Here is a 27,858-nt window from a genome sequence, read left to right as displayed (position 1 = left end):
AGGTCTCAGCAAAATCCTAGGAGTGCATTAGACTCTCCAATGGTTGACTCCCCCATTAGTGGTGTTTTGGCCAACTCTTCCATGATATCTGTCCAAAGCTTTGTTTGCTCTCTGGGGCCTGAAGTCTGCAAACAAACACATGGGTGCGCGATCTCATTCCCAAGAACAGCTGAATGGCAGCTCCTAGCAGCCTCAGCCATCATTTCCATGCAATATCTGTCTTTAGCCTGTAAAAAAAATACAACTCCTTCTAATACCAGCAATGCCACTCTAAAAATGTTCCATCAAGTGTGACAGGGAGAGACTCAGCTGAGAGCTGAAAGCCCCGTAAGGACACTGTTAGGATGACATGTATGAAGGAGGCTGCACAGCCTGCATCTTTGATGGTACTTTAATGCTTTTCCCTCTATCATGATGTGTGCATGTAGTCTGGCTGCCTCACTGCCCCTTCCAAATGCTGCATGGAGATCTTCTCTCTCCCTTTAATCTAACAGGAAAAATGGCCCAAGGTCACCTTTCTCAGGGCAGGATAAGAGAGTCAGGTACACGTTTTAGTGTAAACCTTTCCACCTGCAACAGTGCAAAGCCCGAAGCCAGGAAACATCCCAATTCTGCCAGCAAGCTCATCGCCATAGTTTATTTTCACTTTCAATTGTGTGGCCATTTCCGTTGCCTACATTTCTATTTGCAGCTTCTGCAGAGCACTGTCATGAAAGCCCTGTTCACAAGGCACTCAGCCCAGCACTCCACAGCACCCACTTTTCTCCACCCAGACACAGAATGTGGCTTTGGTTCTGTTTGCTCAGACACAGGGCAGCTGACTGTGACGCACTTTAGATGCAGAACAAAGAGGACATTGGAACAGATCCATTTGCAAAGCAATTGCCAACAGACGGGAGGACCTCTCGTGTTCCTCTGCTTCAAAATCCAGCCATGAGTTTCGGCTTGTGCAACCTGCCAAATTCATAGCTCAGTGATCAAAGAACCTCTATCATATATTTTGCTGCCAGCATTAATATTTCAGGAAAATGGAATGCAGAACTCCTCTATTCAGAGAGATGCCATGCTTTTGCCTTCTGATTTTACACTCTGATCGGGGAACAGAATTCAGGATTCTTTACTTGGGATATATTTAAAAGCTTCTTTGGTCCAACTGAAGCAGAATTTGGGAAATACAAACTGACTGGTCCGAACTTTGTTCTATTTAGGAACTGTTACTTGATTTCCTGCCGTGATGCACAGATTATTTTGTGATACTGACACTGAAGGGGGGTGAATTTGCTCAACCCACTTCATCCTCCTGAGAGTGGTGTGAGTTTTCATAAGGTCTTAACAAGTGACAGGTGGGGTGGAACTGGTGTGTAACAAACCTGAGGCAGGTTCTTCTCTTTCATTTCATGTTCAGTTGATTCCTTTGTCTGTCACAATTCTGCATTGGTTTATGAAGTTAAAATAGTTATGCTAAATAAGCTAGAGACATACCAAGAGTGCTTTTCTTTCCCTGCTAATACAACCTCATTGAGAAAGTCTGAGTAGATAGATAAATGCTATCACATGAATTGGGGAGGACAGAAAACCAGCAGCATTTCAGCGCCCTGCTGCTCCACATCCTGAACAGAATTATTGATTCTGACTCCATCTTCACAAAAAGGCATGCAAGGAAAGACTTCCATGGATCAGCTGTATCTACAGCAAAAGGGATGAGCAAAACATCACCAGAATCCAGACAATGCAGACATCTGCTGAGAGATCGCTCACAGCTTCTTCCTAAAAGCCTCTGGATGCTGGGGATTAAATCAGCACCCAGTGTCTCACTGATGGCTCAGAAGCCATGCGTCGAAAGAAAAGTGCCCTTCCAGCTCCTTTCCAAGCTCTTTTCACACCCTATTGTGAATGCAGAGTGCTCAACACCACACAAGACATCTAGGCAGCAGTGAAGCAATTCAACACCGCAACAGAACAAAATCACCTTACCTTTCCCAGTTCAGTACTTTTGCGCTCAGAGAACAGTAGAGCCTGCAGTGCTCCTGATTTCCATCATCCTGAGCCATCCCCACCCTCAGTAACTCCAGGAAGAAGCAGCCCTACACCTGCTTTCCATCTATTTGCTCAGGCCCCAGAGCTGTGTGCCAGTCTGCTTACTCAGTGAGCTACACATGAAGTATTCTTCATCTGATTTCATTTGGACCCACCATCCAAACCACAGCTCAGCCCTCAAAATGCCTTGTGCAGGCGCCCACGTTCAGCAGCAAGCTTATCCAAGGATACATCTGCAGCATGCAGGCAAAAATGTGCAAGTTTGCTCCAGTAGTGGGAGCAGAATGGTCCCATCCGTGGGCTTCTGCAATGTGCTGCTTGATGCTGCTGACAGATGAAGGGCCCTGCTGGCTGCTGGCTGCTCTCTTGGAGCTCCAGTGCAAAATGCTGCATGAGCTCAGAGCTGGCTTTGCCTGAGGGTCCTGCAGGGGAGGCTGTCTGCATGCAAACGCTCATGCACTGAATTCAGCACCTTTCTTTCCTATCCCAGAATGAATTTATTAAATCCAATGCAATTTTGCTGCGGGTTACGTTACACATACAGCAGGCCTGTACCACATGAAAATGTGTTCCCAACATGTTCCTGTTACACTCATGAAGAGAGAAGGCGTATTTCCTCTCTTTTTTTCCTTGTTTCCGTCAGCATTTTCCTTGACAAGCTTCTTCAGAAGCAGGCCCTGCAGCACCCAGACATCAAGGATCACACTACAACTGGAAAGCAAAAACCAGGAGAAGTTCAAGCACCTGAAGCATTGTTTTCCTCGAAATACCACTCAGGAACTGACAACTGCTTTACGAAAGGAAAGGTAAACATTAAATACTTGTCAGGCTGCTTTTTATTCAAGCAAAAAAAAAAAAAAAAAAAAAAAAAAAAGGCAATGCAACAGAAGGAAGAGGTCATCCAACCTTTCTCACCTTGCCCCAAATGTCTCTTTTCTAGACCGCATGAAAATAATTCTACCCCAAATGTTTTTCTTCGCATAATAAAAAATACTACCATCATCTTGCTATCATTTTTCCTTTTCTTATCTATTTTACTGCTGCTTTATTTACCACTTCTTTTTTTTTCTTATCAAGGTAACACAAAATTGTCATCTTTTATGCCTGCTCCTCATTCACTACGACTTCCAACTCTCTAGCTCAGCCCCAGCAACAATCTGGATGCAGTGGAATGTAATACAGGCTATAAAGCCTGCACCAGAGGCAATAAATACCTGGCAGTTAGCTGCCTTCAGGTCCACACTGCCTTACTTAAACTGCAAGAAGTTTAACTGCGGCAACAGCAGCGCAGACCTCATTTGTGTTGGCCGGGTTTTATGTTCAGATTCTTTGCTAATGCTATTTTCTGCTTTGTTTACACTGCAGTATTACAGTTCCTTTCGTCTGCATTACCCTTGTTATTGGCATATTGATATGCACACAGCAGCAATGCTTCTGCATGGGAAGTGGTGGGATTCTGGAAAACGACCACTTTTGGCACCCACCAACCACAACGAAAGATTTCTATTTCCCAGTCATCATCTGTTATATTCAGTCATGCAGGCCAGGTAAATTAATTTGAGTACCCCCTTAAAAATCCTAAAGGAAAATCGGAGGACGACTGTTATTCATTAAGACACAGTTAAGATCGTGAGCCGCATTGCTTACCTATGGATATGGTCCAAACTGCAGCAATTTTCATAATAGCCTTGGTGCGGGAATTGAAGCGGCTGTGCTCAATGGGATTGCGTATTGCTACATACCGATCAAGAGAGATGGCACAGAGATGCATTATAGATGCAGTTGAAAAGAGCACATCTAGGGAAATCCATATAGGGCACAACTGTTTAGGCAAAGGCCAAGCATAATCTGAAACATAGAGAGAAAAGAAATGAAAGGAAAAAAAGAAAAGGAAATAATTTGGGAAGCTAGGCCATCATTTCCGAGAGCTTTTGGGTATTTTCACTCTACCGTACCAGAAAGAGGTATGTGCACAAGGAGCAGACAAGGAAACCCCACTGGGGGTATCCTGCCAGCTCCACAAACCCACAGCCAGTTTCACACAGCTGTTTTCGAAGACTCATTGTGGCAGTAGTTAAACATGAAGAGACATTAATTGGGCAACGCCTCCAGGTGACCATTCCCATTGCTGTCCCCTTTTGCACTTTTCCCCACACGTTCTACCAATACTCCATTTAATTATCATTGGTTAATCACAGTTTTTCAATGGATTACATAGTGCTGGGTGATACGAGCTTTAATCAGATCGATTCTACTCCTTAATTTCTGTCTTCCCAGGAGACAGGTAGCCAACAGCTCTCCTACTGACAGTCCAACCACCAGCCAACATTTGCTACTTCTCTTAAACATTCTCCCCAGCTGGTTTCCCTTAAAAACAGAGCAATACTTGCCACCTCACGTAGCAGCTGGGATTGAGTGGCTAAAGCTAAAAAATTGCTTTGGGGGTAGAACTGAGCGGTACTGTTTGGAGGAACAAGCAGACCAATAGAGAGCACTGACAGCCACGTCTGACAGCAGCTGGCACACAGCTGATTTGGGAGCCTGTGTTTGTGAATTAGTTTACTCAGGGCTGAAGCACGGCTTGAGAATAAAAGTGACCCAGAGAGATCCTCAGGAGGCACCGGAATTTCAATTAAAGCTCAGAGAAAATTGATTTTTGGATGATACTCCTGTGCGCTAATGCCCAGAATGGATTGCGTGAGATCAGTGGTGCGTCCTTGCCAAGCACTGGGCTTCTAGCACACATAGCAAAATAAATCAACAGTATCTACAGCAGCTGGAAACATGAGAGATTTCATAATAGTTGCATAATGAGATATTCTTGTATCTTCATTCAGAGCACAGATATCTAAAGCAATCTTGAAGTCTACCCCAAGGACCAGCGACGTCACACTACAGAACCACTGTTACAGTAAGAAAATTGCTACTTCATGTTATCAACCCCAAATGGAAAGAGGGAAATATCAGGCTCAGAAAGCACATTTTGAAACAAATGACTCAGACAAAGAAAGACCCGTATTACCTTACATGCAAAAACATAAGATGAATGGAAGCAGAGGAAATGATTAAGAATTGTCCTGATGGAGCCAATGAACACTTCTCAGGGAGCAGAGCAGAACAGCTCAAACACAAGAGCTCATTTAGCACTGGGAAATCCACAGAACTTCTGAGTAACTCACAAAACCCACAGCAGAAGAGCTCAGGCCTGGGGAGATACGCTTGCTCTTCCAGCAATTCTGCACCATGACTGCCAGAGGGACTGACGTTGGATGGATAGGAAACTGACACTGGATGGATATGAAAGCAGCAAGCATTTAAGAGATCCTTACCAAAGGAAACTAAGTGCTGTGCAGATGGAGCCTCTCCACTTCAAAAAGCACCTCTGCTCTAAACACCCATTGAGCTTGGTTAAATTGTGACTTCATGAAGCTATGATCGCACTCCAAGCCTCCTGCTCTCTGTTGCAATGAGCTTAGGACATCATTGCCATTAATCTGCAATTTTCAGAACTTTAGGTAAATACACGTCTGATTTGCTGTTTTATCAATGATGTCCTTTGAATTCCAGTTCTGCTCCCTGTCAGCAGCAGGAGGCTCGCACTGCTGCACACTTCAATGAATGCTCCAGGGGAGAGCAAGCCTCATCCCCTGCAGGTGGTACAGGTGCTCTTGCACAGCTTTTGCTGCCCGCCCAATCTAAAATCCATTCAGTCCCCTTGCTGCTTTTGCATCTGAGTTGAAGAAAAGCACTGGGGAATGTGCTGTGATGGATGGAGCAGTACTGGGAAACACATCTGGGGCGACCGTGGCTGTGCAGCACTCTCTGCCCAGAGGGATGCCAATGGGATGGCTGGGTCTCCCCTCCAGGCAGGCAGCCAGAACACCTCAGATGTCCCCAGCAGGCTGCAAGCTGCCCTGTGTGTGGGAGCTCTGCCACGGCAGCAGGCACCTTCTGATTCCTGACAGTTACCAGATCTGGAAAAGGTTTCTACAGCAACCACTTTTCCATCGCTGCTGGATGATGAATAGCCTCTGTTCCTTCCTTTCAGCTAGCTGAACACTTCCCAGAGCTGATTCCCACTGGAACTACTTCTGCTGTTGCTGCAGACTGAGCAATGGCACTATACCCAAAGAATTTAGAGGAATAAAAGCAGCCGTGTTTATACTCATGGGGAGAGCTGAGGTGCTCTGCTGTCAGCTCTGGCACAGCATGAACCACCACCTGCCCTGGAGCAAAGTCCTTTCTCACACATAGCTGCAAACAGATGAGAGCAGTGGTGCCCAGAGTTAGCACCCAGATAAGCTGTCAGGATGTGTGTAAAGACAAAGGTGATCTGAGAGCCTTCCTAATGGCTGACCCTTTCAGTCTGCATCCCAAGCCACTCCGTTGCGCTTCTGGCTGAAAAGGCAGATAAGTGAGGAGATGTTTTACCTTCCCAGGAAGTTTCTTAAAATGATCTGCGATAATAAAATGTCTGGAAATGTGTAGAATGGCAGCTTGTCATGCATGATTACACCTTGATGTGAAGGGCAGGACATAATATCCTATCTCAGAACACAGTTGCTTCCAAGCACGGTGTGTGTGTTTGAAAAACACCTACACAGCGCATGAAGCCAGCGATCTGAGCCAAGGGAAAAAAAAAGTTGATGCTATTTCTGTTGAAATAAACCTACAAAACATAGGGAAAGTATCCTGTGACTGAGTTAAGATGCAAAGACTGAAAAAAGCAATGTTGTACATTTAAAACAATCTTATCCTCGAAACGGCTCTATCTACAGAAGGTAACATTTCTCTAATTAGTTCTATTTTCTCTCATTTCACAGAATTTCATACACAAATGATAGAAATTACCATATAATTAGAATTGCAGAGCACTGAGTGCAATGAATTCTTGGACCACAGCTCTTCTAAGCTTTAGTAAATGCATCTCCAATTGAAAGCATGCATCTCAGTCTAAATTTGCCTCTGGAAAGAATGAAACGGTGCTAAGCACCTGGATAGCAACACCCGAATTCTTTGGAAGAAAAGTTTTGTGCTTTGAATTAATCTTTGCCATTGAAATCAGTCTAACATTAAATGCATTGGCTGGTAAACCTGATGGAAGGAAATTAGCAGGCCAGAACAAAGGGAGATATTTCTTCACCTACTGCATGAACCAACTGCAGATTTTTCTGCCTCCAGACATTTTATGGATGCTAGAAGTTTCCACTGGACAAATTCATAGAGAAAAGTATATAGAAGTCTATTGCAGTGATATTATTTCTAGATCAGAGGTTCTGGCTCTGATTAGGATAAAAAACCAATGCGTGGAAACCTATTATCCCATCCTACATATCCTATTTTCAGCTTCCAGTGCTGAAGAGCATCTCACGGAACCCAAGTGGCCAAGGTTCCTCATCTCATGGGAAACATGGGTCAAAAGATTCATACTGAAGCAGGAGTCATGGTAAAAACCCATGGTGTGGGTTTTTTTATTTACCTCCCACACTTCAATGAGCTGAACAAGCAAAATGCAGTTCCCGTGTGTCAACGAACAGCTGAGATGGCACTAAACATTGGCAGTACAGAAAATCAAAAGCATTTTGGCAAAGTTGTAGACCATCTCTGTCTGCAGATAATTTGCCGTCAGATGAGAGTGCCCTTAATTTTTTTTTTTTGTGCTTTCCATCAAGAAAGATGGCAGCAATTAAATTTAATTGCTTTTGACAGAGGTTTTATATATATGGGTTAAAAGCGTTGCATAACATCGTTGTCGTGGTCATTGTGCACGAGAGTCAAAATTAGGAGCAGGAGGGGAGCTGAACAATCCAAAACACAGCACATGAGAGCAACATTAAATACGTGCAGTGGTAAAACAATTAATCCAGGCTGTAGGAGAACAGCTGAACTGGAAAAAAGCATTTGAACCTGTGGATGAAATGGCTGTGGGATTGCAGAATAGACTGAAGCTGATACAAGAGCCCCTTCTTCCTCCTCCCCAAAGGCTCCAAAACGATCTCATGAGCTTTCCACAGCTCTCTGTGCTCAGCTGGAGTAGATACCATTTGGCAAACACACACAAACACACCCCACGCTACAAATGGTCTTGCCCACTCTATTTACATTTAGAAAAGTTGCTACTGTTTGTACATACTGACTGCTTTATAGCACAATCTGCCCCAGGATACCTCCAGGGAATATGCAATGCAATGCTCAGGGCAGAGCTGGTATGATGCTGGGTGACAAAACACCTGCTTACATCACAAAAAAGCAAAGAGTTATGTAAAATTCATCACTGTCACTTCAAAAATTGTTCATGGCAAACACAGCGAGCTGCAGCAGTCATTTCTTTTCCAGCCATAAACAGGAGTTTGGAAAAGGTTTCAGAAGAAATTTATTGTGTTAGGCTAGCGCTCTGTAACTGTTGTGACAGATACAAAGGGGAAAATACCCTTCAAAATCACAGAAGAAGAAGAGTAAGGCTCCTGATTACATTTTATATAAGTATGTACATATAGTTCACGTATAGATCTATTTGCATTACATATATATACATAAACGTATATAAAGCACACATTGAGAAAAACACAAAACCAAGAGGTGCAGAATAAGAACTAAAGATGCTTATCAGTTCAGATACACCCCCTCTTAACCCTGTTTGGTGGCTTCATCAAAACTTAAAAATCACAGAATTATTTCTTACATTGGGGTTCTGGCATGTACTGCCTCATTTTAACTACTGGTAGCCTCAAAGTAAGTGAATTAAAAATGGAAAGAAGTCATTATGTTTGAACTAAACTCAATCCCAGCACCGTGCATCACTCCCAGCTGTTAAAATGGCAACAAAACATGGGCTCTTTATAATGTGTTCATTGAGGCTACCTTGGTGTATCTGAGAGGAGCAGCCCGGAAGGCATGGCCAAAAGATGACACTTTCTGGTAGATTCTGCATCTTTTCAAGATTCTCTTACCCACTGCAGGGAAATACACTACTGTGGGCTGTGGAAAAAAACAACCTTTGCCCTATGGCCAAGTGATGCGGTATATGGTGGAGATGGGTTGATGATTGGCTTGATGACCTTAGTGGTCTCTTCCAACCTTAACGATTGTATGCTGAAGGTTGCTTTATCCCATAGTCACCACTAACTTGTTGCTACTGAAGCATTTTATGCAAGCAGACTTTCCAGTATTCACTACAAAGTTTCATGGAAGCCACAGGCTTCACAAAAATAGAAAGCTAGGGCTTTAATTTTATTGCATTGCATTATTCCCAAGGGACTAAAGAATTTAAATGATTTTAGTCTTCTCTCTCTTATCTAGGAAGTGAAGTATTCCTTAGACCAAAATAGCATATCAGCAAGTGTAAAGCTACATATCTCCTTTTTGCTAATTTATTTCCCTCAAATTTATGTAGAGAAATGATTGAGAGACGTTCGTATCATCTTGAGAGTCACACAACCAGCCGTGTCGAAAACCTCCACGTTCCTGAGAAGTACAGAACGTCCTGCTCAACCCATACAGTTCTCAGAGATTATCACCACGTCCACAGAACAGACCACACTCATGCAACCCAGATTCCTGGCTGTACGAATAGCTGATCTCAAGGGCAGCAGTGCCAATACTTCTGATTTCATCTCCAACAGAGTGGAATTGGATGTTTCTCTGACATATTGAACTATTGGATGTTGGGTTACATCAGAGCTTAAGCTTTTAGTTTGTGTTTATCTGGAGAAAGCTATTTAAGTCCCTTAACAAACATGTATTTGGTCAGAGCCAAACACAAGGACACAGTGTCCACACAGAGAAACTCCAGCTGCAGTCACAGATATTCTGAGCAGGCTCTATATTCCAATACTGTGAGCCCCCAAGTGTCCCAGCAGATGCTCAGCAGAGGGTGGGCTCTCGGATAATATGATCACTAAGGGGGTGGAAGGTAAAAGAATTGACCAAGAAAGAGAAGGAGGGTGACACAACGTTTGTGACCACCGCTTGAACATCTGCACCTAGAAGATGATATTTTGCTATGGTGCCACATTACACAAAGGAATTTACTTGTGTCTGTGCTCCAGCCCACATCCAAGTCATAGAATCATTAAGGTTGTAAAAGACCACTAAGATCACCAAGTCCAACCCCAACCTTCCCCACCATGCCCTCTAACCAGGTTCATCGGTGGCACATCTCTGCTGTTCTTGAACGCCTCCATGGATGGTGATTCCACTCGTGCCAGTGCCTCATCACTCTTTCTGAAATGAAATGCTTCCCCCCAAAATAAGTTGAGACTGTCCCACTTTGGGAACCTGGACTAGCTCTGGTGCTGGTGAAAGGACACAAATTTATCCAGATAAGGTGTTTTCAGGTATTTTCTCAATCTGGCACACCTTGCATTATGGTCAGTATTTTTCCCCGTATCCTCAATACTGAGTTACTTATAAGGAAGAAAAGAAACACATCTCAAGGAACAGAGCATAACATGAGGCCAAAGAGAGATGTGTAATTTCAAAAGCAGCCACTGGCTTTGCCTCCTGTTTGCTTACAGAATGGGAACAGGACACGGCCACCACTTTGGCTATGCTGAGTGTGGTGGCATGCTAACAGCACTCCAGTCCCAATGCAATGTTCAGCATGCGCTTAAGTGCTTTGACGGATTTAGGAACATCAAAGCTGTCCAGTGAATCAGCTCTGCTTCTTACTGTGCAGCACACCTTCCTCAACCACAAGACAGCTATTAGGAACAGTGGGTTAATTATCTGGCTGAGCTGCTTGCCAGTGTGAGTCACATTCTTCTTGCCTGATGAGGTTAAAAGCCAGCACGAGCAGTCTTTGGTAAAGTGTGCTCAGTAAAACTGACAAAGCCAAGAAATCACTTCAAGCAAAAGAGATAAGCTGTATTTTGGTCATGCTCAGAGATGTCTGTTTCCAATTCCAAATATCTCAGGAGGACTTGCAAAATGCATTCCCTTTTTAACTTCCTCCAAGCCCATTGCCATGTCTGATTCTTCTCCCTGAAGAGGGAAGTGCAGAGGAAGGTGCTGTGTTTACCTGGGAACCAATGACAGGACGATCAGGAATGGCACAGAGCTGCATCAGGGGAAGTTCAGACCAGTCAGTAGGAAACATTTCTTTACTGTTGGGCTTCTTAGAGTAGTGGTTGATTCCCCACCAATAAATAAATAAATAAATAAAATCTCAGGAGGACTTGCAAAATGCATTCCCTTTTTAATTTCCTCCAAGCCCATTGCCATGTCTGATTCTTTACTCTTGCACAGACAGAAATGGCAGCTTTGGGAATGCTCCAAAGAAACAACTGCACAATACTATTTCTAGGGTTTTCTAGGAAACCCAAAAGTTCTGCTCCAAATCCATGAGTGCCACCTGCTGTCCTCTGATCACTAAATGCCTTTTTGACTACCACACCTTGGCTGCTTCTGAATGAGAACAGATGTACCTTTCACTGTGGGAGAAGTACCAGTTTGGAGTTCACCCCTTCAGAACTTCTGCTGTAGGAACCTGAATAGTGATAGAACATCTTTGGTGGCTTTCATGCTGAAATAATTTGCTAGCCCAATGATTTTTGTACTACTCACTTATTCCAGTCCCAGAACCATCACCATGGCAGAGCAGAGGAGCAGTTTAACTTGGACACAGCTTGTTGATAGCTGCCCATGCAGGATGCTCGAGCTCTGTAACCATAGGAGGGAATGAAGGCACCTCCCTTGAAAGTGCAGGCTGAAGTAGCCTGAAGAAACTACACATCCAGATTTGGAAGTGTATAACCCAGAGAGCTCAGTGACACCAGCAATTTGGTGCTTCTCCATTTTGTGAGCACACAGGAACACTGAAGGCTCCTTTTACAGGCCTGGAAAATCATTTTCCACAGCAGGACAAGGTCTGGAAGCAATATTAGCAACGTGGTGCTTGCTGGAAAGCACATTTCTCTGCCAGCAGCACAGCAGCTTTCCTAGACAGCCCAGACACCTGCAGGACACAGACGTGCAAGAGGAGACCCCCTGGTGTGATCTGCTCCACTTCCGTAAGCACAAGAAAGTTCCAACTTAAAAGCTCTCATCTAATCGAGCCTGCCTGCATTGAGCTACAAACAGAACCACATTGAAGACATCCTTACGTTAAATCTCGGAGAGAAGACAGCTTGCAGGCTTCATGTTGGCGTGTTGCAATGTTTCTTCCTTTCTCATATTCACAAGCCTGCAGACTGATTCTCTCCTCAGCCCAGGAGCAGGATATTGACAACAGACTGAACTTCTGCCACTCCTGTAGGATTTCTGACACGGCACAAGCTGGAGTCAGCCCTTCAGTCCAAGCAACTACCCAGTCGTTGGGTTTGACAGCCCAACTTGCAACCACAAAATAGAATGCTAAAGATTACTATTACTGTAAATAATTTCTACGTAAGGGGAGATTTAGATTGGATAGAAGGAAAAAGTTATTTGCAATAAGGGTGGGGCGGCAGTGGCACAGGTTGTCTAGAGAGCTGATGATACCCCATCCCTGCAGATACCCAAGGTCAGGCTGGATGGGCTCTGAGCACTGATGGAGCTGTGGGTGTCCCTGCTCAGTGCAGGGAGTTGGACCAGATGGCCTTTCAGGGTCCCTTCCAACTCAAACGGCTCCATGATTCTATGATCAATTAATCCTGACTTCACGTCCCTCCCTAAGACTCAACGTAGGCACATTGCTTGCAATCCTGAGAAGGATTAAAGACAGCAGTACTGCAGGACGTGATCCTGTTTCACATAACAACATCTCAGCATGTTAGAACACACTGCACACAGGCAACATCAGAAACAAGGCGAAACTTAACATATGACCACCATTTGGGAACAACTGAACTCCTTCATTTTTGGGATTTGCAGAAATTGTAAGGCCCATTGTAAGTTCTATTACATGAAGTTGAAGTTTAATTTAATATGGGTAAATGAGGTGTGGGCGTACTGATATATTAGAAACAATGCTATTAGCCAGAAAATTATAGTGGTCTCATGAGGTAGAAAAGGAAACTAAAGAAATGATATTTAGTGAAGTTGTATGATTGGGTGTTTTTTTTTCTTTATAGACTTGTTTTTGCTTTGCAATCAAGTGCGACATTATTCTATTATCATCGTTATACTGTTATTACAATGTACTTGCAGTTGATTACAAATCAAAGCCAGTGATAACTATGATAATAAAATAACATGTTAACATAATAATCTAGCAAAACGTAATGAAGTGTTGCCATAGATTCAGCAGATGTAAGAGAGTGATATGGGTACCCTAGTAGAATAGTTACTTCCAAGATATTTAACACAGTGTGGTCTAGGAAACACTTGAAAAAGAATCTATATGGAAAGAAGATAAAGTAAGGTGGAATGGGTTTATTTAAAAAGCTTCATCTTGGAAGCTGTTTTTCTCATGTTTGTGCTTTTCAACATCAACTTGCCATGTTATGCACAAAAAATAACCCTGTTCCATATTTGTGCAGCTGGGATGAAGGCCGCTATTTAGATTTTAACAGTAAAAGCATACTCACAACTTTCATCTGCTGCTGTGTTGATAAGCAATCTCTCTTTGCACTCATTTTTGACAAGTTGATCAAAAGGGATAAACAAAAGGTTCAGAATTTTACCTAACAAACTCAACATTTACACAGTAGAAAGAGAAGCAGTCACCTTTCAGAACAAACACGAGGACACAGCTCCGCTGCCTCTTAAAACCAGTCATCAATATTAATAGTTGTCAGATATGCATTTACTGTTTTCTGCATCCCAGTGGGTGCCAAATAGGTATGGTAAAAGCCTGTCATACAATTTCCATATCTCAGCAACACCAAGACCTTTTCCTACAGCTGTCGCGTCTGATTGTGGGTGCAAGTAGACTTCTATAAAAACAAACAAAAACACCTAAAACTTACCTAAAATAAACACATCACAAAAGAGTATACGTCATCAGAAGGTGGAAATGAATTGGTCAGGGTAACAACTGGTCTATTCCGATATCTCCAACACAGTCAGACAAGAGAGCCTGCAGCCAGCACGTCAACAGGAACAGAAATCAAACCACCCAAGAAACAACTGAGAATCAGACGAATTCTACCAACAATTCTGTCTTGCCCACAAAATACTGCGCCTTTTACATGACTAGAAGGGTGATTAAAGCCATTCCCCTTGTTTCAACTAAAAGATGGGAGATGAAGGTTAAATGTTGGGGAAATTTTTCACAGAGAAGTGGTGAGGCCCTGCTCTGCTGCCCAGAGCTGTGGGTGCCCCATCTCTGAAGGTGCTCGAGGCCATGGACTGGTGGGGAACAGCCAGCCAGGGGGTATGGAGCTGGATGATCTTTGAGGTTCCTTCCAACCTAAGCCATTCTATGATTCCATGATAGGATTATTAAAAAGTGAAAACACAGAAGAGACTGGAAGAAGTGGACTATATGTTTGAAACTAATACATGAATCCAAAGTGTTGATACAGCACATATTGCTAATCACAGCCTAGGCTCCATGACAAGTTCATGCACAAATTCCCCTCATCTCATTAGCATCTTTAATGACAATTTGGCAGAAAAGAAAGAGAGGATTATATTTTGTCTCTCTTGTGAGTTGCCCATTCAGAAAAGGATTGTATTGCGTCAATAAGGCTGTGTGCAAATTAGTGCAAGGCAGAGAAATTGGCATGTGGCCCTTTTTCCATCAATGTAATTTCCATTTAATTACTGCGCAAGCAGATGAATCACATCAGAGCCTCTTTCCCAGCATGTGCTGATAAAACAAGAAGTGGGAACTTAATGCTACTGTTACTACTATGTCTCAGGGAGGTGAACTACCCTACAAGGGTATCTGTGCTTATTTTAATGATTATTAGGGAACTGTAGAGTCAGAACTTCCAGGGATATGCCACATGAATTAGAGACATAAAAAAAATCATTTGCTCTGATGAATTTAACGATATCAATTCAGCAGACAGATGCAAAAGGAAGTAGAAAAAATTGAGTTAATTCTGAGTTAATTCATGCTATCCTGGAAAAGTTCATAATTCAAAAAACGTATGAGATGGGTATATTTATCTTACAGCAGATCTAAGTGCTGTTCAGAGGTTTCGCCTTGCTTTTCTCATGATTCCTTTCCTTTGTACAGCAGAGGTCTATACCATCTATATATGTAGCCTCCTGAACAATGGCAGTGATTTTTCCATGCTTTTAAGCTCAAAAGATTTGTTGATCCATTTCATACACTTCCACTGACAACGTTTCACTGGGGTCTTGGCATATCACCATCACTCAGGTGGAGCCATAAGGCAAGAAATTTTCATACTACTACATCTACCACACAAAGAGCATTAAGGACACCACATGCTGAAAAGAAACCATACCAACTTTCACAAACCCCTGCCTGTAACACAGCACCGTGGAAGCAACAAATATCATAGGATGTACCCCAAAACAACAACATGGTGGCAGGAAGCACATATCTACATGCAACAACAGTCTTCCCCAGTGAATGCAGGGTGTAATTCCCACACAGAACAAGGATGAAACAGTTCTATCAGTCACCCGTCAAGTCAGGACCGAGTACAAAAATGCAGTTGACCAAGCCTGGAGTGGTTCAGCCTTGCCCCTAAAGCTCTCCAATATCTGCAGCCAGCACAGGAAAATGAGCCATATGTTAATCTTCACAACAGAGGGCAAGTAGGACCATTCCTGGAAATGTAACTGCTTGTTGGCAAGTGCAAGGCACACAGCTAACTTGCTCCTCAGCCCAGTATCGTTCTGCTGGGGTTAGTGAGAGGAGGGAGCAAGAGCTCAGCATGAGATAAAACGTCCACAATATTTAGTGTGTGAAAGTGCTGCTGGGGGAAACAAGGGCCTTTATGGCAACAGAAAATAGGAGTGGTTGTACTAACTGATGTGGGGTATTCCTGGTGAAACCACTGAGATGCACCAGCCAGCCTAGCGTGGTCATCCCTGTGTTTTAAATGCCAGCTCACATATTCACTGTACGTAAATGCAGGACGTTGCATTTCCCACATCTCTAAATTAACTTAATGTTTGGAAAAAAGTCAGGAAAAGTGACTATCTATTTCTCCTTGCTATTCTATGGAATTTATTCTCTCTTGGAATCCCTCTGTTTGCAGAAATCAATAGAAGCAAATGTCAGTCCGCAGGCAGCTCCCTTCCTTGCTGAGCAGCTGCTGCTGGAGCTGCACGCTTTGCCGTGCAGTTAGAGAGGCAGGGAACACATTAACTAAGCTGCTCTCCAGATGGCCAACAGATTTGGAAAACGAGGGAGGCCTGAGCTGCAGCTGAGGTTTGCAAAGGGCCACCAGGATTGGGGTGAGCTTTCGTTGCCAAGAAAGTCTTTGCAAGAAGTTATCTCAGGTTAAGATATACAGACAGATGTGGTGCCGTACGATAAAATGAACTCAGCCTTTGCAAAACGCCTGGAATTCTCATTAAATCATTTCCCTTCATTTTGAGACGTGTGCTTCAACACACCCAGGGGTGGCCGTGCCTCACCCAAGAGCAGTGCTGCTCTCTCCCTCCCAGATGAGGCTCCATCTGCCCATGGGAAACACGTCAGCTGTCTTGGTTTGACTGGTGAGCCTGGCAAACTGCCTGGCACCTTTACAAAGCAGCAAATTCATCTCCGGAGCTGTTTATTGTCACAGGGTCTTTCTGCTCCTATATAACGATTCTGCTTTCTCTCACCGTCTTCTATCAATTTCTGGTTTGCTACAAAACATGTAACTTTATATTTCTCTTCAACTCGTAAAAGTTAATTACAATGAGGCAACGCACTTACTGAGCTACTACTGGAGCTAACAGGCTACTGTCATAAAAAGTAAACAAAAAATTCATGCATTTTAAAGCACATTTAGCTTCACTGATTTAGAAGCAAATTGGGCATGAGATGATTGCACTGACAGCGTTAAAACTGCTGCTGTATTTAAACTGCCATCAGTTCTCCTGTAAAACAAAGATGTAACTATACTCACTCTGGGTTTTGGGGCTCCACTTACCTTATCAAGCCCTTAGAGTGCTGCTGTTTTTAAAATCCTTTGCATTTTCCAAACGTTTTGTAGCAAAAGGATGAAATTAAAAATAGAATTAGATCGAAATCCTTACTTGTGTTACATAACAGAACTTCAAGGTGCATATTCAGACACATTCTAATGAGCCACACTTGAACACACAGGTTTTCTTTTGGATGGGCAACTCTAAAACTTCACTGGGCAGACAAGACCTGCCTGTCAAATATAGAGTCTAAAATATAACTAATAGCTCCCTGGTTGGATACAGCTTATGTGTTGTGGGTAGAATAGAAAACTGTAAGGCCATAAATTCAACTGGTGCAAGTAGGAATTGCTCCATCGAGATCATTGAGAGTAGGTTTACCTTTTCCATTCATTTTAGGAATCTGGGGAGAGGCTGAAGCTGGACTCCATTGTCTACACTTGGACTGCCAAGGAAGCACCTTCCCGAATGCAAAAGAAAGTGAATGTCCACTGAAACTGGAAACATTCCTTCCTATTCTGTTCCTTTACGAATAGGCTCCCCAGGGAGGTGGTTGAGTCACCACCCCTGAATGCGTTTAAAAACCATTCGGCTGTGGTGCTCTGGAACATGATTTGGCAGTGAATTGATAGGGCAGTATGGTTAGGTTGTGGTTGGACTTGGTGGTCATGAAGGTCTTTTCCAACCTGAGCTATTCCATGATTCTATGATCAGGACCTGCAGTCTGAGAAACATTCCAGGGCACTGAGTGTGTTAGGCTGTTTTACTGCCACAAGTGCCAGCTCATTGCTCTTTACCTACATACATCACAAACTTTTAATGGGAGAGTCACCCATGCTTTATGTGCATTGTAGTGGTAGAGATTTTCTTATACTCAGAGGAGACCAGCAAAACCTCTGGGAGCCTTCTACATGAAGGATGCTGCTGTAGTTGTGCCAAGAGGTACAGCTGTCACCGGGCAGGAGGAGTGTAAAGAGGACTGAGGAAGCAGAGAGTAACTCTGGCAAAAGCTCCAGCCTGTCTGAACAAGCTGCCAATATTTCCCCTGACCTTATTGTGTTCAGGATCTGGTGCATTCTGCAAGAAGCCATTCCCCAGATCCACCCATAAGCATGGGGAAAATCACACAGTGTCACCAACCTGCAGGCTGCTGTCGCTGATCACAATAAAGGAGGCAGTAAAATAACATTTAGAGAACAAGATCCATGGTGTTCTTCAGCATTCCTGTTTCACTTTTCTACATTTAGAGGGGAAAAGAGGGATAAAGGGAAGGGAAAGGGGAGGAACAGCTCTTCTGATTTCTACTTGACAGCTCACCTTTAATCTAAGATACATGAATTCATGCTTCCTTGCAGCATTTACCAGATGAACACAACCAGCTTTGTTCAGGCCCTCCTGCAGGAGCTACCATCCTCCAAAGAGCCTGCCAAACCCTCAGGGCAAATGAGTGTGCAGCATCCCTCAGAGCCTAGGGAAATCAGGTCCAGGATGAGCTCAGCAATGCCTTGAGGTTATTGGGTGGTGCAAGCACGGATTGCATACATCTGCCTCAAAGCAGCCATGTAACCCTTTGTGTGATCAGGCCTCTCAACCCAACCCAACACAAACAGCAGCTGTGGGTGGTTTGGTGCTGTTTTCCCTTGTGCTGAGTTCATGCACAGCAGCAGATTGGGGGCCGAAGGCTCCATTAACCCACAGCAGAGAACACAGCCCGCTGCTTAGCAGCAAGAGGTGAGGAGAAGCAAAAGAGCATGTTTACAAATAGGAAGAAAATATTATTCTCTGGTGTTTTCTCCTAAAGCTGGCATGTGGGCAGGATCCTCTTGTCAATGGAAACGAGCACGGGAAGGATAATAATAAATATTGCTGCCTACACAAAGAAGAAGGATGAAGCCAACGCTGAGCGATACACAGGCAGCACAGAGAAGGGAAATAATATGAAAGAGGCGAGCAGTAAAAAATTTACTGGTGATCATTCTGCCCCTGTATCTGACAGCAGAAATTGGTCTTCAGAGCCCCACAAACCGCTGCTCCACAATGTGGATTATAGGTGAGCTTAAATTAGTAATAAGGACCTGACACAAAACCGCCGGGCTGTATGCATAGCAGGGGAGAGAAGAGAAATTCAAGCTCTCATAAAGCTGGCATTGATTGACAGCCGAGCACAGAGATCTGCTTCTGGTCCCACAGCTTTGGCCACTTCCCATGCAAGTTTCTCAGCAGCATTTATGGGGCTGAAATACAGTTGAAAGGCCCTGGTGATTACGGTAGTGGCTACATTTTTGATATTTCATAGAATCATTAAGGTCGGAAAAGACCTCTAAGATCAAGCCCAACTACCAATCCATTACGATTAGCACAACAGGTCACTGCAGAGCACGCAGAATGGGGACACTAACTCCCTCGTACTACACAAATAGTCCACCAGCAATGAGGGTAATCCTGATCCTCTTCGAGCTTTCCATGGGAGGAATGCTGTAGAAATGAATACACTTCTGCAGAGTTCTCAGTTTCGGAAACACACCATATTTTAGTTTAAAAACTATATTTACACAGAAGGATTTGAAGCATCTCTAGCTGCCATGATATGTCATCATGGGGAGTTGTGCATGTGCGGAGCTGACTGGACTCCTGAGTACTGGGTTTGGCAGGTGGATGGCAAAGACATTTGGGTACACAGCACAATGGAGACAAGATTTCCATGGGCTACAGCAGAGCAGGAAGAGGAGAAGCAGCTTTGCAGATGGAAGCATTCGCTTCCAGAGCACGTAACGAGTAACAGCACGTGTTTTCAAACAGAAAGAGCATGCAAGCACACCTTGTGCCATGTAACCTTCATTCCTGCAACTGGAGTTAATGAAGCTTTGCTGAGAGCAGAGGAGGGACACTTGTGCATTTGTTACGTTGGTTATTAACACCTAGTTCACTTGTCCTACCTTGGGAAACAGATGGCAGCTCAGGCAAGATGGACGTCAGGATATCACGGGGGCTGGGTGATAGTGATGGTTGGCTGCTCCTTGGCATCGTTGTCCCACAGAACTCATTGTGGCTTTGGCCCCTACATGTTGCACTCAGCAGAGCACAGCCTGGTTGGGGGTTTGGGGAAAGACTCAAATCTTCCTTCCAGACAAACACAGCAGGAATTCAGACACAAGGAGCAGCCCGGATCCATCACAAGTCTCATTCAGTACAGGGCCAAAGAACTGACCAAGAGGCTTTGTTCCCACCTTCCTTGTGGGGCACAGGATTTCTGAGGGAGCCATTCAGACCAGTGCTTGGGATGTGCTTACAGCAAGCTCTGCCAGCTCCGCTCCCTCCTCTTATTCTGAAATATCTCTGTGTCAGTCACAGCCCACTTGCCATGATAATACTGCTTCTCATTGCAAATTTAGCAGCTGCTGTTGCTCTGCGTGCTCACAGTTCAGCTGAGGAAGGGACAGATTCATCCCAAGGGAGAGAAAAGAGCTTCCACACCAAAGATTTAGAGTGGGTCCCACAAAATTATTTAGGAAAAATTTACAACGCAAGCCAAGGTTTTACTAAAATCTGAATTTTTATGGGGCTGCTTCCTATTATATTAAAAGTGACAGGCTTTCTAAATCTGCCTGCGAAGCTGCAGCACACACATAAAAACAGCTCAGTTGCCACTAAAGGACATTACCATCTGCCCAAACCACTGAGAGCAGGTCAGACATTGAAAGCTGTTATAATTTTCTCTCCTAGAAGAAAGATATATCCTGCAGATGTTGCTTAGAAATGATACAAGACCTCCCCAGGGAGCTGGGTGCATTCAGTAGCAATATTTGCTCTCCCCAACTTTCAGCTGAGATTTAATTCACAAGTCCAGTAAACCCAAAGTAATGCTTTATTATCATTTCCTCTTCGTTCCTGGTCCACCCAATGTTTCCAATTCATCAGTTAAACAAACAAAAAATACCCCAACTGAACGGATCCAGCCCATATTTGCAAGAATCAGATTTGATTTCACATCTCTCATTACAAAAGAATTTAAAAGTCTTGAGGTTTTCAGCCAAAATATAAATATAAAAATGTCAAAGTAATGGGAAGGAATAACAAATGACTAGAATCAGTCAAATTAATAAAAGCATTAAAAAGGCAGCAAGAAGACTACAAAAATACTTTAGAGCATTGTGGTCTCTATTTCCAAGTGCTGCACCTTGCTCAGATGATGGCACTTTCCCCACCAGCCAGGCTTCCAGTCTTCATTGTGCAACATCCAAAACAAAAGTTTTAAGAAAAACTAAGAACGGGATAAAAAGGTAAAAATAAGGCATGGATAATCTTTGATGAGATCAGAAATGAAATGAAGAAGAAATCTATGTGAATGGAGCAAGGCCAGCCCTCAATATAATGATTAAAAGATAAAGGCTCCTTCTGGAAATGGTTTGGGAACAGACTGATGCTAATACAAATGACCAAATTCGATTGCTGCTGAGGAAGGACACGTAGCATCACTCCCTCCTCCTGCCAGATGCCATCATTTGCAGCCCTCAGCTCATATGCTGGTTTCAGCTCTCCAAACTTGATTCTCACTTGAGCAGTAACTTACTCAGCAACGCCTTGTCCTTGCCTTCCTTCATCAGCTCTCCCTGCAAGCTGCTTGCTGTTTGTGGGGAGCACCGCTGCAGAAAGGCAGAGCTGGATCGGGTGAAAGGAGATGGCAGAGGCAGCTGTTGGACTGACAGCTCCTCCTGCTCCCCCCCACCCTTCCTCTACAGGAGGCTGCTGCAAGCACTCAGCACATCTCTGTCACTGCATAACAATGATGATAATTAGCAGTAATAACAATAATCTGGATGTAAAGCTGCTCCAGCACTTGGTGCTAATGGAAGCTGCTTCTAATAGCAGCCTTGCTGGAAGCTGTGTTGGGCCACCAGCTTCATGCTGCTGTTTGAATCTCAGGCAGAAGCCTGAAGCCTGGACATGTGAAGACCAGGAGATGTGCTGGCCACTAGTTGGACACACTGGCAACTCAATGACAGCTGTTAACCCATTGGTCTGGAGTCATTAGGGCAAAGAAAGGTTCAGTACCTTCTAGACTTTCTGCTTGGAAGAGCTGATGTCTAAGACTGATGGTCTTTAGTGGATGGTTGGACTAGATGATCTTAGCAGTCCTTTCCAACCTTAATGATTTAATCATCCCAATAAAGGAATACAAGCAAAAACTATTTTATGGGCTTTCTCTTGCCCATAGCCACTAGATACAGTGCAAATCTACCATTGCTTTTCCCCAAATCACCCTAAGGAAAAAATCTCAGTACCTTGTCAGAAGCCCCATTATGTACAGAACAGCTGATGCCCTCCTGGGTCATGCCCGTATCTTTAGTTACATCCAAAGTTTCTCCACTGAGATTAAGCACAGCTTTAATTTTTCATTTACTCTCTCTGATGCGTGCTCATTAATTAGCTCATTAATTCTTTAGGAATTACATGCCGTGGAAAATGTACTAAGTTGTCAAAAGCAACTCAACTATTAGTACAAGAATTCAAGAAAGACTAATTGATACATACATCAGAGCACTGTCTAAAAGGTGAAGAACCCAGCATAATGCCTCCTGCCATTACTTCCTTTGTACTTCAGTTCTGGAATTAATTGGCAACTTGGTTTTTCCTTCTTAAAACAAACAAATGAAAAAAAAAGAACAAAAAAAAACCCAAAACAAACAACAACAACCAAAAAAAACAACCACAAACCAACACAACAAAACCAAATGCACACACAGAAAAGGGAAGCATTTGTGGAGAGAGAGCATCTACTGGATTTTTTGTTATGGTTCAGGATAAAAATGACCCCTCATTCTCAGCTACATCTCCAAGCCATGTCTTTGGCCGTGAACCCCAGATACTCTCAGGTGAAGTGTGAATATTCCCTCCCCTTAATCACTGCTGGTGTTGGATATAACTATACCACCACAGCAAACAATGCAAAACCTATTAAAGCATTTTTTAAAACTTCTCTTGATTTGTAGCACTTAGAAAAAAAAGATAAATTTCAGTGTTCTCCTGACCATGGTGGTGCCTAAAGTGCTTGCAGGCTGCTGGAGAAGGAAGGATTTTCCTAAAGGTCTAATATTAGTGTTCTGCTAGAAGAAAAAGGAATCACTGCGGTTCCTCTTCAAATCAATGATATTTACTTGCCTTTAAATATGCAGTGTACTTTACACCTTTAAATGACCTTAAGAAATAATTTCTAGGAACAACAGAAAATCCATTTCCATTAGTTTCCAAAGTCTCAGAAAGTATATATGTTGAGGATCGCTGCCATAAATTCACCTTTTAGAGTCACTGGGTAACTCAGAATTTATGCAAGAGCAGGTCAGTCAAATAATTCTGTGTTTATATTCTCCCTGTCAAGTTCTGGAGAACCACAGCAAAGTGCTAAAAATAAAATAACCTGCACTGTAATTTGCAGAAGATTTAGAGATGGAACTATTATGATAGCCCAAAATAAAAGGTTTTATGCATGAGAACTCAATGGATAGGTCGGTATCTAAATCACATATTGATTAAACTCTCTGTAGACAGGTTATATACGCTTTGGAATTATGTATCCTTGATCAATGCGTTTTCAAAATGAACTTCTGGCTGATTTAATCATTTGAGCAAGTGAAGAAGTCACATAAATATCTCTGCGTTTTACTTTACAGGACAGTTAACCAATTTCTAATCAAATCAGTAAGTAAACAGCATTATTTGCTTCCAACAAATATCAATATTAAAATAGTTTTCAAAGAAAGTCTCAAAACAGACATGAAAAAAGATAAAACACTACATATTAAAAGCACACCCATTATGTTTATACGTGTACAAATGTGGTGATCAGAGATGGAGAAGCAAACACAAATCCCTTTGTGATACCCAGTGATGGAGAGTCCTAACACTGCGCTGAGAAATCGGTTCGAAGTCTCAAACAGATAAAAGAGTTGGATGTGGTGGGCATTTCACTCCTCTGAAGTGCTAACCATGGCTCCTATCACTACTTTCCCACAGAGCAGGACAAATGCATTGACCCCAGTGTGGGAGGGAAGCAGTAATGAGTGCTCACACCGACACGTGCAGGTCTCACAGTGGTTTAAACAGAGGAAGTTGCTCTTGGGTTAGAAATAGGGAAACTGAGGCACAGATAAGCAAAATGATTCCCTGAAAGGCACAGGGCAAGCTGAACAAATGCCAAGAACTTTCTTCTGAGTGCCCCAAACTGCTGTGTGCAAAACTCTAAGTGCTCAAATCCCATTTGTGTCAGTGGGGTTCAAGCTCAAGGACCGACTGACCTCACTTAGAGCTGCCTCAGCTCCAGCCACACTGCCCTGCTTTTCCCAAAGCTCTGGTTTCCCAGCCAATCTGGGGGCAGTTCCACCGAGAAGATAAAAAAGGGACTCAGTGCTGCAGCTTTTCAGGGCATTCTCAGCAATAAAAACCAACACCGACGCTGTGCATGTGTCATTCCTGGCAGCAAGGAAACAAGAAGAGATTGCCAATAAGGAGGGAAGCCACTTACCATACAGCACTGCAATGAGCGACACGGGCATGACCAGGATACCCACCAGCATGTCTGCCACCGCCAAGGACATCAGGAAGAAGTTTGTGGCGTTCTGCAACTTCTTCTCCAAGGACACAGCCATAATTACCAGTATGTTGCCCCCGATGGTAAGCAGGATGATGACCAAGATCAAGAGGGCTGGCCAGTTCTTCTCTCTCACTGACATCCGAGAGACTTCACCCTTCTCAGAGGCATTGAGAGGATCGGATGTAGGTAAACTCTGATTCAGAGTCAAATTGGTGCTTAAAGACCAAGCCATCAGACCACCATGCAAGCTAAAATCCAGCGTAACAGACACTGTTGTCAAGCTGAGCAATATTCCAGTGCTACTTAAAGTGCTCATCATCTGGGACTGCTTTATCTGTCTCTTAACCGTGCCGCAGAGGCGATCCCTTTTCCAAATTATGGGTCCAAAGCAGACGTCGAACTTCACAAAACCTGAGCCAGGAAATCATTTGATCTCCCATGGTGAATCAGACCTTACAGAAGTCAGCACGGAGCTCCTCTGGATCCCCTGGGAGCTGCGGAAGGCTGACCAACAGCCTTGAGGGGCAGCAGGCTTTGCAATCTCCAGCTGAATCCCAGGTCCACCATTCTGAAAAGGAAAGAAAAATTGCATTCTTAGCCGAAATCACAGGGCATACAGCACCTTTTTTTTTTTTTAAATCCTCATGCAAGTGACATTCTTATTCTCTCTTCCTGCTGGCTAGGACGTTCTCCAGACTGCACGTAATTTATCTTGTAGGTACAGACTATGCCTATAATCATGGGGGAGAGAAGGAGAGAATCACATCAGTGTGCTCTGGCTGGTTAAAAGCTGATTATCACTAATTAAATGTTTTGTGAAATCTGCAAAGGCAAATGCGAAAAACAAAATATGTTGCGGTTGATAGCCACTTCACAGATACTCTGCCACTGTGTAAAATAGTAATTGCATGAAATTTCAACCAACCCAGACTGTACAGCACAGGGTAAACCATCTTAAGCTGGGAGTGGTTGGATATATTTTGCATATTTTGAGGAAAAAGCACATAGTTGTTGTAGAACACTCAGATGTTAGAGATGAACTCTCCCATAGTAATGAAGATCATACTTTGTCTTATTTGGAAACAAACGGTACAGAAAATCCAATATACATCAGGTGACAGCATACAGGGTTACACTGCCAACCTCTCCAAACAAAAAGATAACGTAAAGAGGGTGTGTTCCCAGCCTTGGCTAAATCACATCCTCAGAAACACGATTGTTTTGGCTGCCAATAGCATTCAACAGATGAAAACAGCAGTGCATTTCCAGCACGTCAGAATCCAAGATCCCAACAACGGGGAAGACTTGGTGGTGTACAGAGTAGGACCCAAAGCACAGAAGGAGAGCAGTTAGCACAAGAAGGAAACGTGCACTGCATAGAAGAAGGCCACGAGGTAGAATAAATCAAATAGCATGGAATATCCCCCTGAACTTTTTGTATAACCCACAAGAAAAGAGACTCTGTCATTACTAAACAAATACACAAAGGCAGATTTTAGCCCTTTCCTTGATTACATTGTGTTACACAGCAATTTGCCATTCAGGGATCAAAAGCTAAATGCAACGTATGGGATTACATGAGATTTTACGTAAAATAAGAAGTGTTCAGAGTCCTATAATAAAATGTTTAACATTTATGGAGGTTTTGGAAACTTACTAATGGGCTTCATGCAGAAAAACGTTTCTTAAATGAGCAGTGTATACAATGAACCCAGATTTGCTTCTGCATTATAGTTAATTACTCCCCAAGGGTCTCTAAACCTCATATTTAGGAAGAAGTTTTTGCACTATGTGCACAGAAAATAATTTCACAGCTGCACATGAGGATGAATTAGCAAGTAATCGTTGGGCCATTTATTTTTCCAACATCTCCAGTCTAAAACAAACCTATAGAAAGTTTCCAAAGACTTGGGTGTATCTTTTTCAGAACACAGCCATCGCTGCAAAGCTGTGAACAAAAAACTCTTCCTTCACTTTGGCACAGTGATTTGGGGGCACAGAGCAGCATTGTAGCATCTGAGCTGTACTGTGCAGCACAGCCCCAATGGGAACCCCCATTGGTATCCAGAAATGCTCTCTCTTCGGCTCTCTGGCTCTTGGGCCATCATGTCACACGAATGGTTTGGGCAGGGCAAGAAGAAAGATCATGTCTGAACTCGAGGAAATGGTTTCTGCACAAAGTTAGTTCTGCAGGCCTGGTGCATGCTAAGAAATCACTGTTCTAACAATGAACACATTTCCCAGTGATCCTCATCCTCACGCTCCTGACATGCACGTGTTCTACATGGAAGAGTAGAATTATGCTACGGCATTCAGAAATGAAACGTTCAGAGCTAGGACTGTGAGGATAGAAATGGATCTCAGAATGCAAAGTTGGTCCTTTCTATTAACGGGAATTAGAACTTACTTTAAAAGTTGGCCCACTCACCTGTCTACTATTCAGAGTGACTCAAAGAGAACCATTCCCATTCATGTGCCAATAGAGAGCAAGCAAAAGAGAGGGAAAACAGGAAGACACCTGAGAAAGAAAACATTTTCCCGTGTGCACTCGGAAGATCCAAAGTGCAATCCCATGAATAACTGTATACACATGTAGAAAAAGAAGTATGGAAAAGAAGCAGTGAACTAGCAGGAGCTCTGCCTTACCCTACAGCCCCCAAGCCATGGCTGATGTGGATGGAAGATATTGACCTTGCTCCAGTTTTACTGGCTGTAGAATTGCTGCTATTCATCCCGGAACAATATCAGGCTCTCTAGTAGCCAGAACAACCAGAGCGATCAGGATAATGAGAGCATTCAGAAGAGGCACAGGTTTTATCCAAGACTACAACGGTAAAAATAAATTATCATTTAGAGAAAGAAAAGCATCCTTAAATCAATAGAGGAAGGATTTTGCCTATATTCGTTTTGAATAATGATACGTGAGAGTCTGACAACACCAATGCTGAAGACAGAGCTCCACCTTCAGAATTAATAACCTTATTGCTCCATTAGTACATTTAATTTTATTTTTTTTACATGGATTCTGACTGGAAGTCATTAGCTTTCTTTTTCACAGCATCACAGTCTGCACAAGTTACATTTTTATGACTAATTCCATCAGCCACAGCCTTCTAGGCACATTACTGTACCAGAAAAATAATTCACATTTTATTCATGAATTCTGGGTATGTTTAAGGAATATTTCCATAATTTTAAAATAAAATCTGTGCCTACCACACATTTTTCCGCTAGCTAACTTGATAGCA

General features: G+C 43.2%; 1 protein-coding gene across 1 annotated transcript in view; it reads right to left on the bottom strand.

Annotated features, from left to right (window-relative positions):
* HTR2C (5-hydroxytryptamine receptor 2C) overlaps positions 1-25,030 on the bottom strand; it is a 31,310-nt gene extending 6,280 nt beyond the window's left edge. Inside the window, exons 1-2 of the mRNA XM_042825283.1 lie at positions 24,542-25,030; positions 3,685-3,885 (exon numbers count right to left, since the gene is read on the bottom strand). Coding sequence (XP_042681217.1) covers positions 3,685-3,885; positions 24,542-24,929 — 589 coding nt within the window. The 5' untranslated portion in view covers positions 24,930-25,030. The remainder of the gene's footprint in view (positions 1-3,684; positions 3,886-24,541) is intronic.
* Positions 25,031-27,858: the final 2,828 nt, after the last annotated feature.

This window comes from Centrocercus urophasianus, unplaced genomic scaffold (genome assembly GCF_019232065.1).
Source record: "Centrocercus urophasianus isolate 14NV4802_14NV808 unplaced genomic scaffold, USGS_Curo_1.0 seq_24, whole genome shotgun sequence".
NCBI classification, from domain to species: Eukaryota; Metazoa; Chordata; class Aves; order Galliformes; family Phasianidae; genus Centrocercus; species Centrocercus urophasianus.
This window is presented reverse-complemented; position numbering and strand designations above follow the sequence as displayed.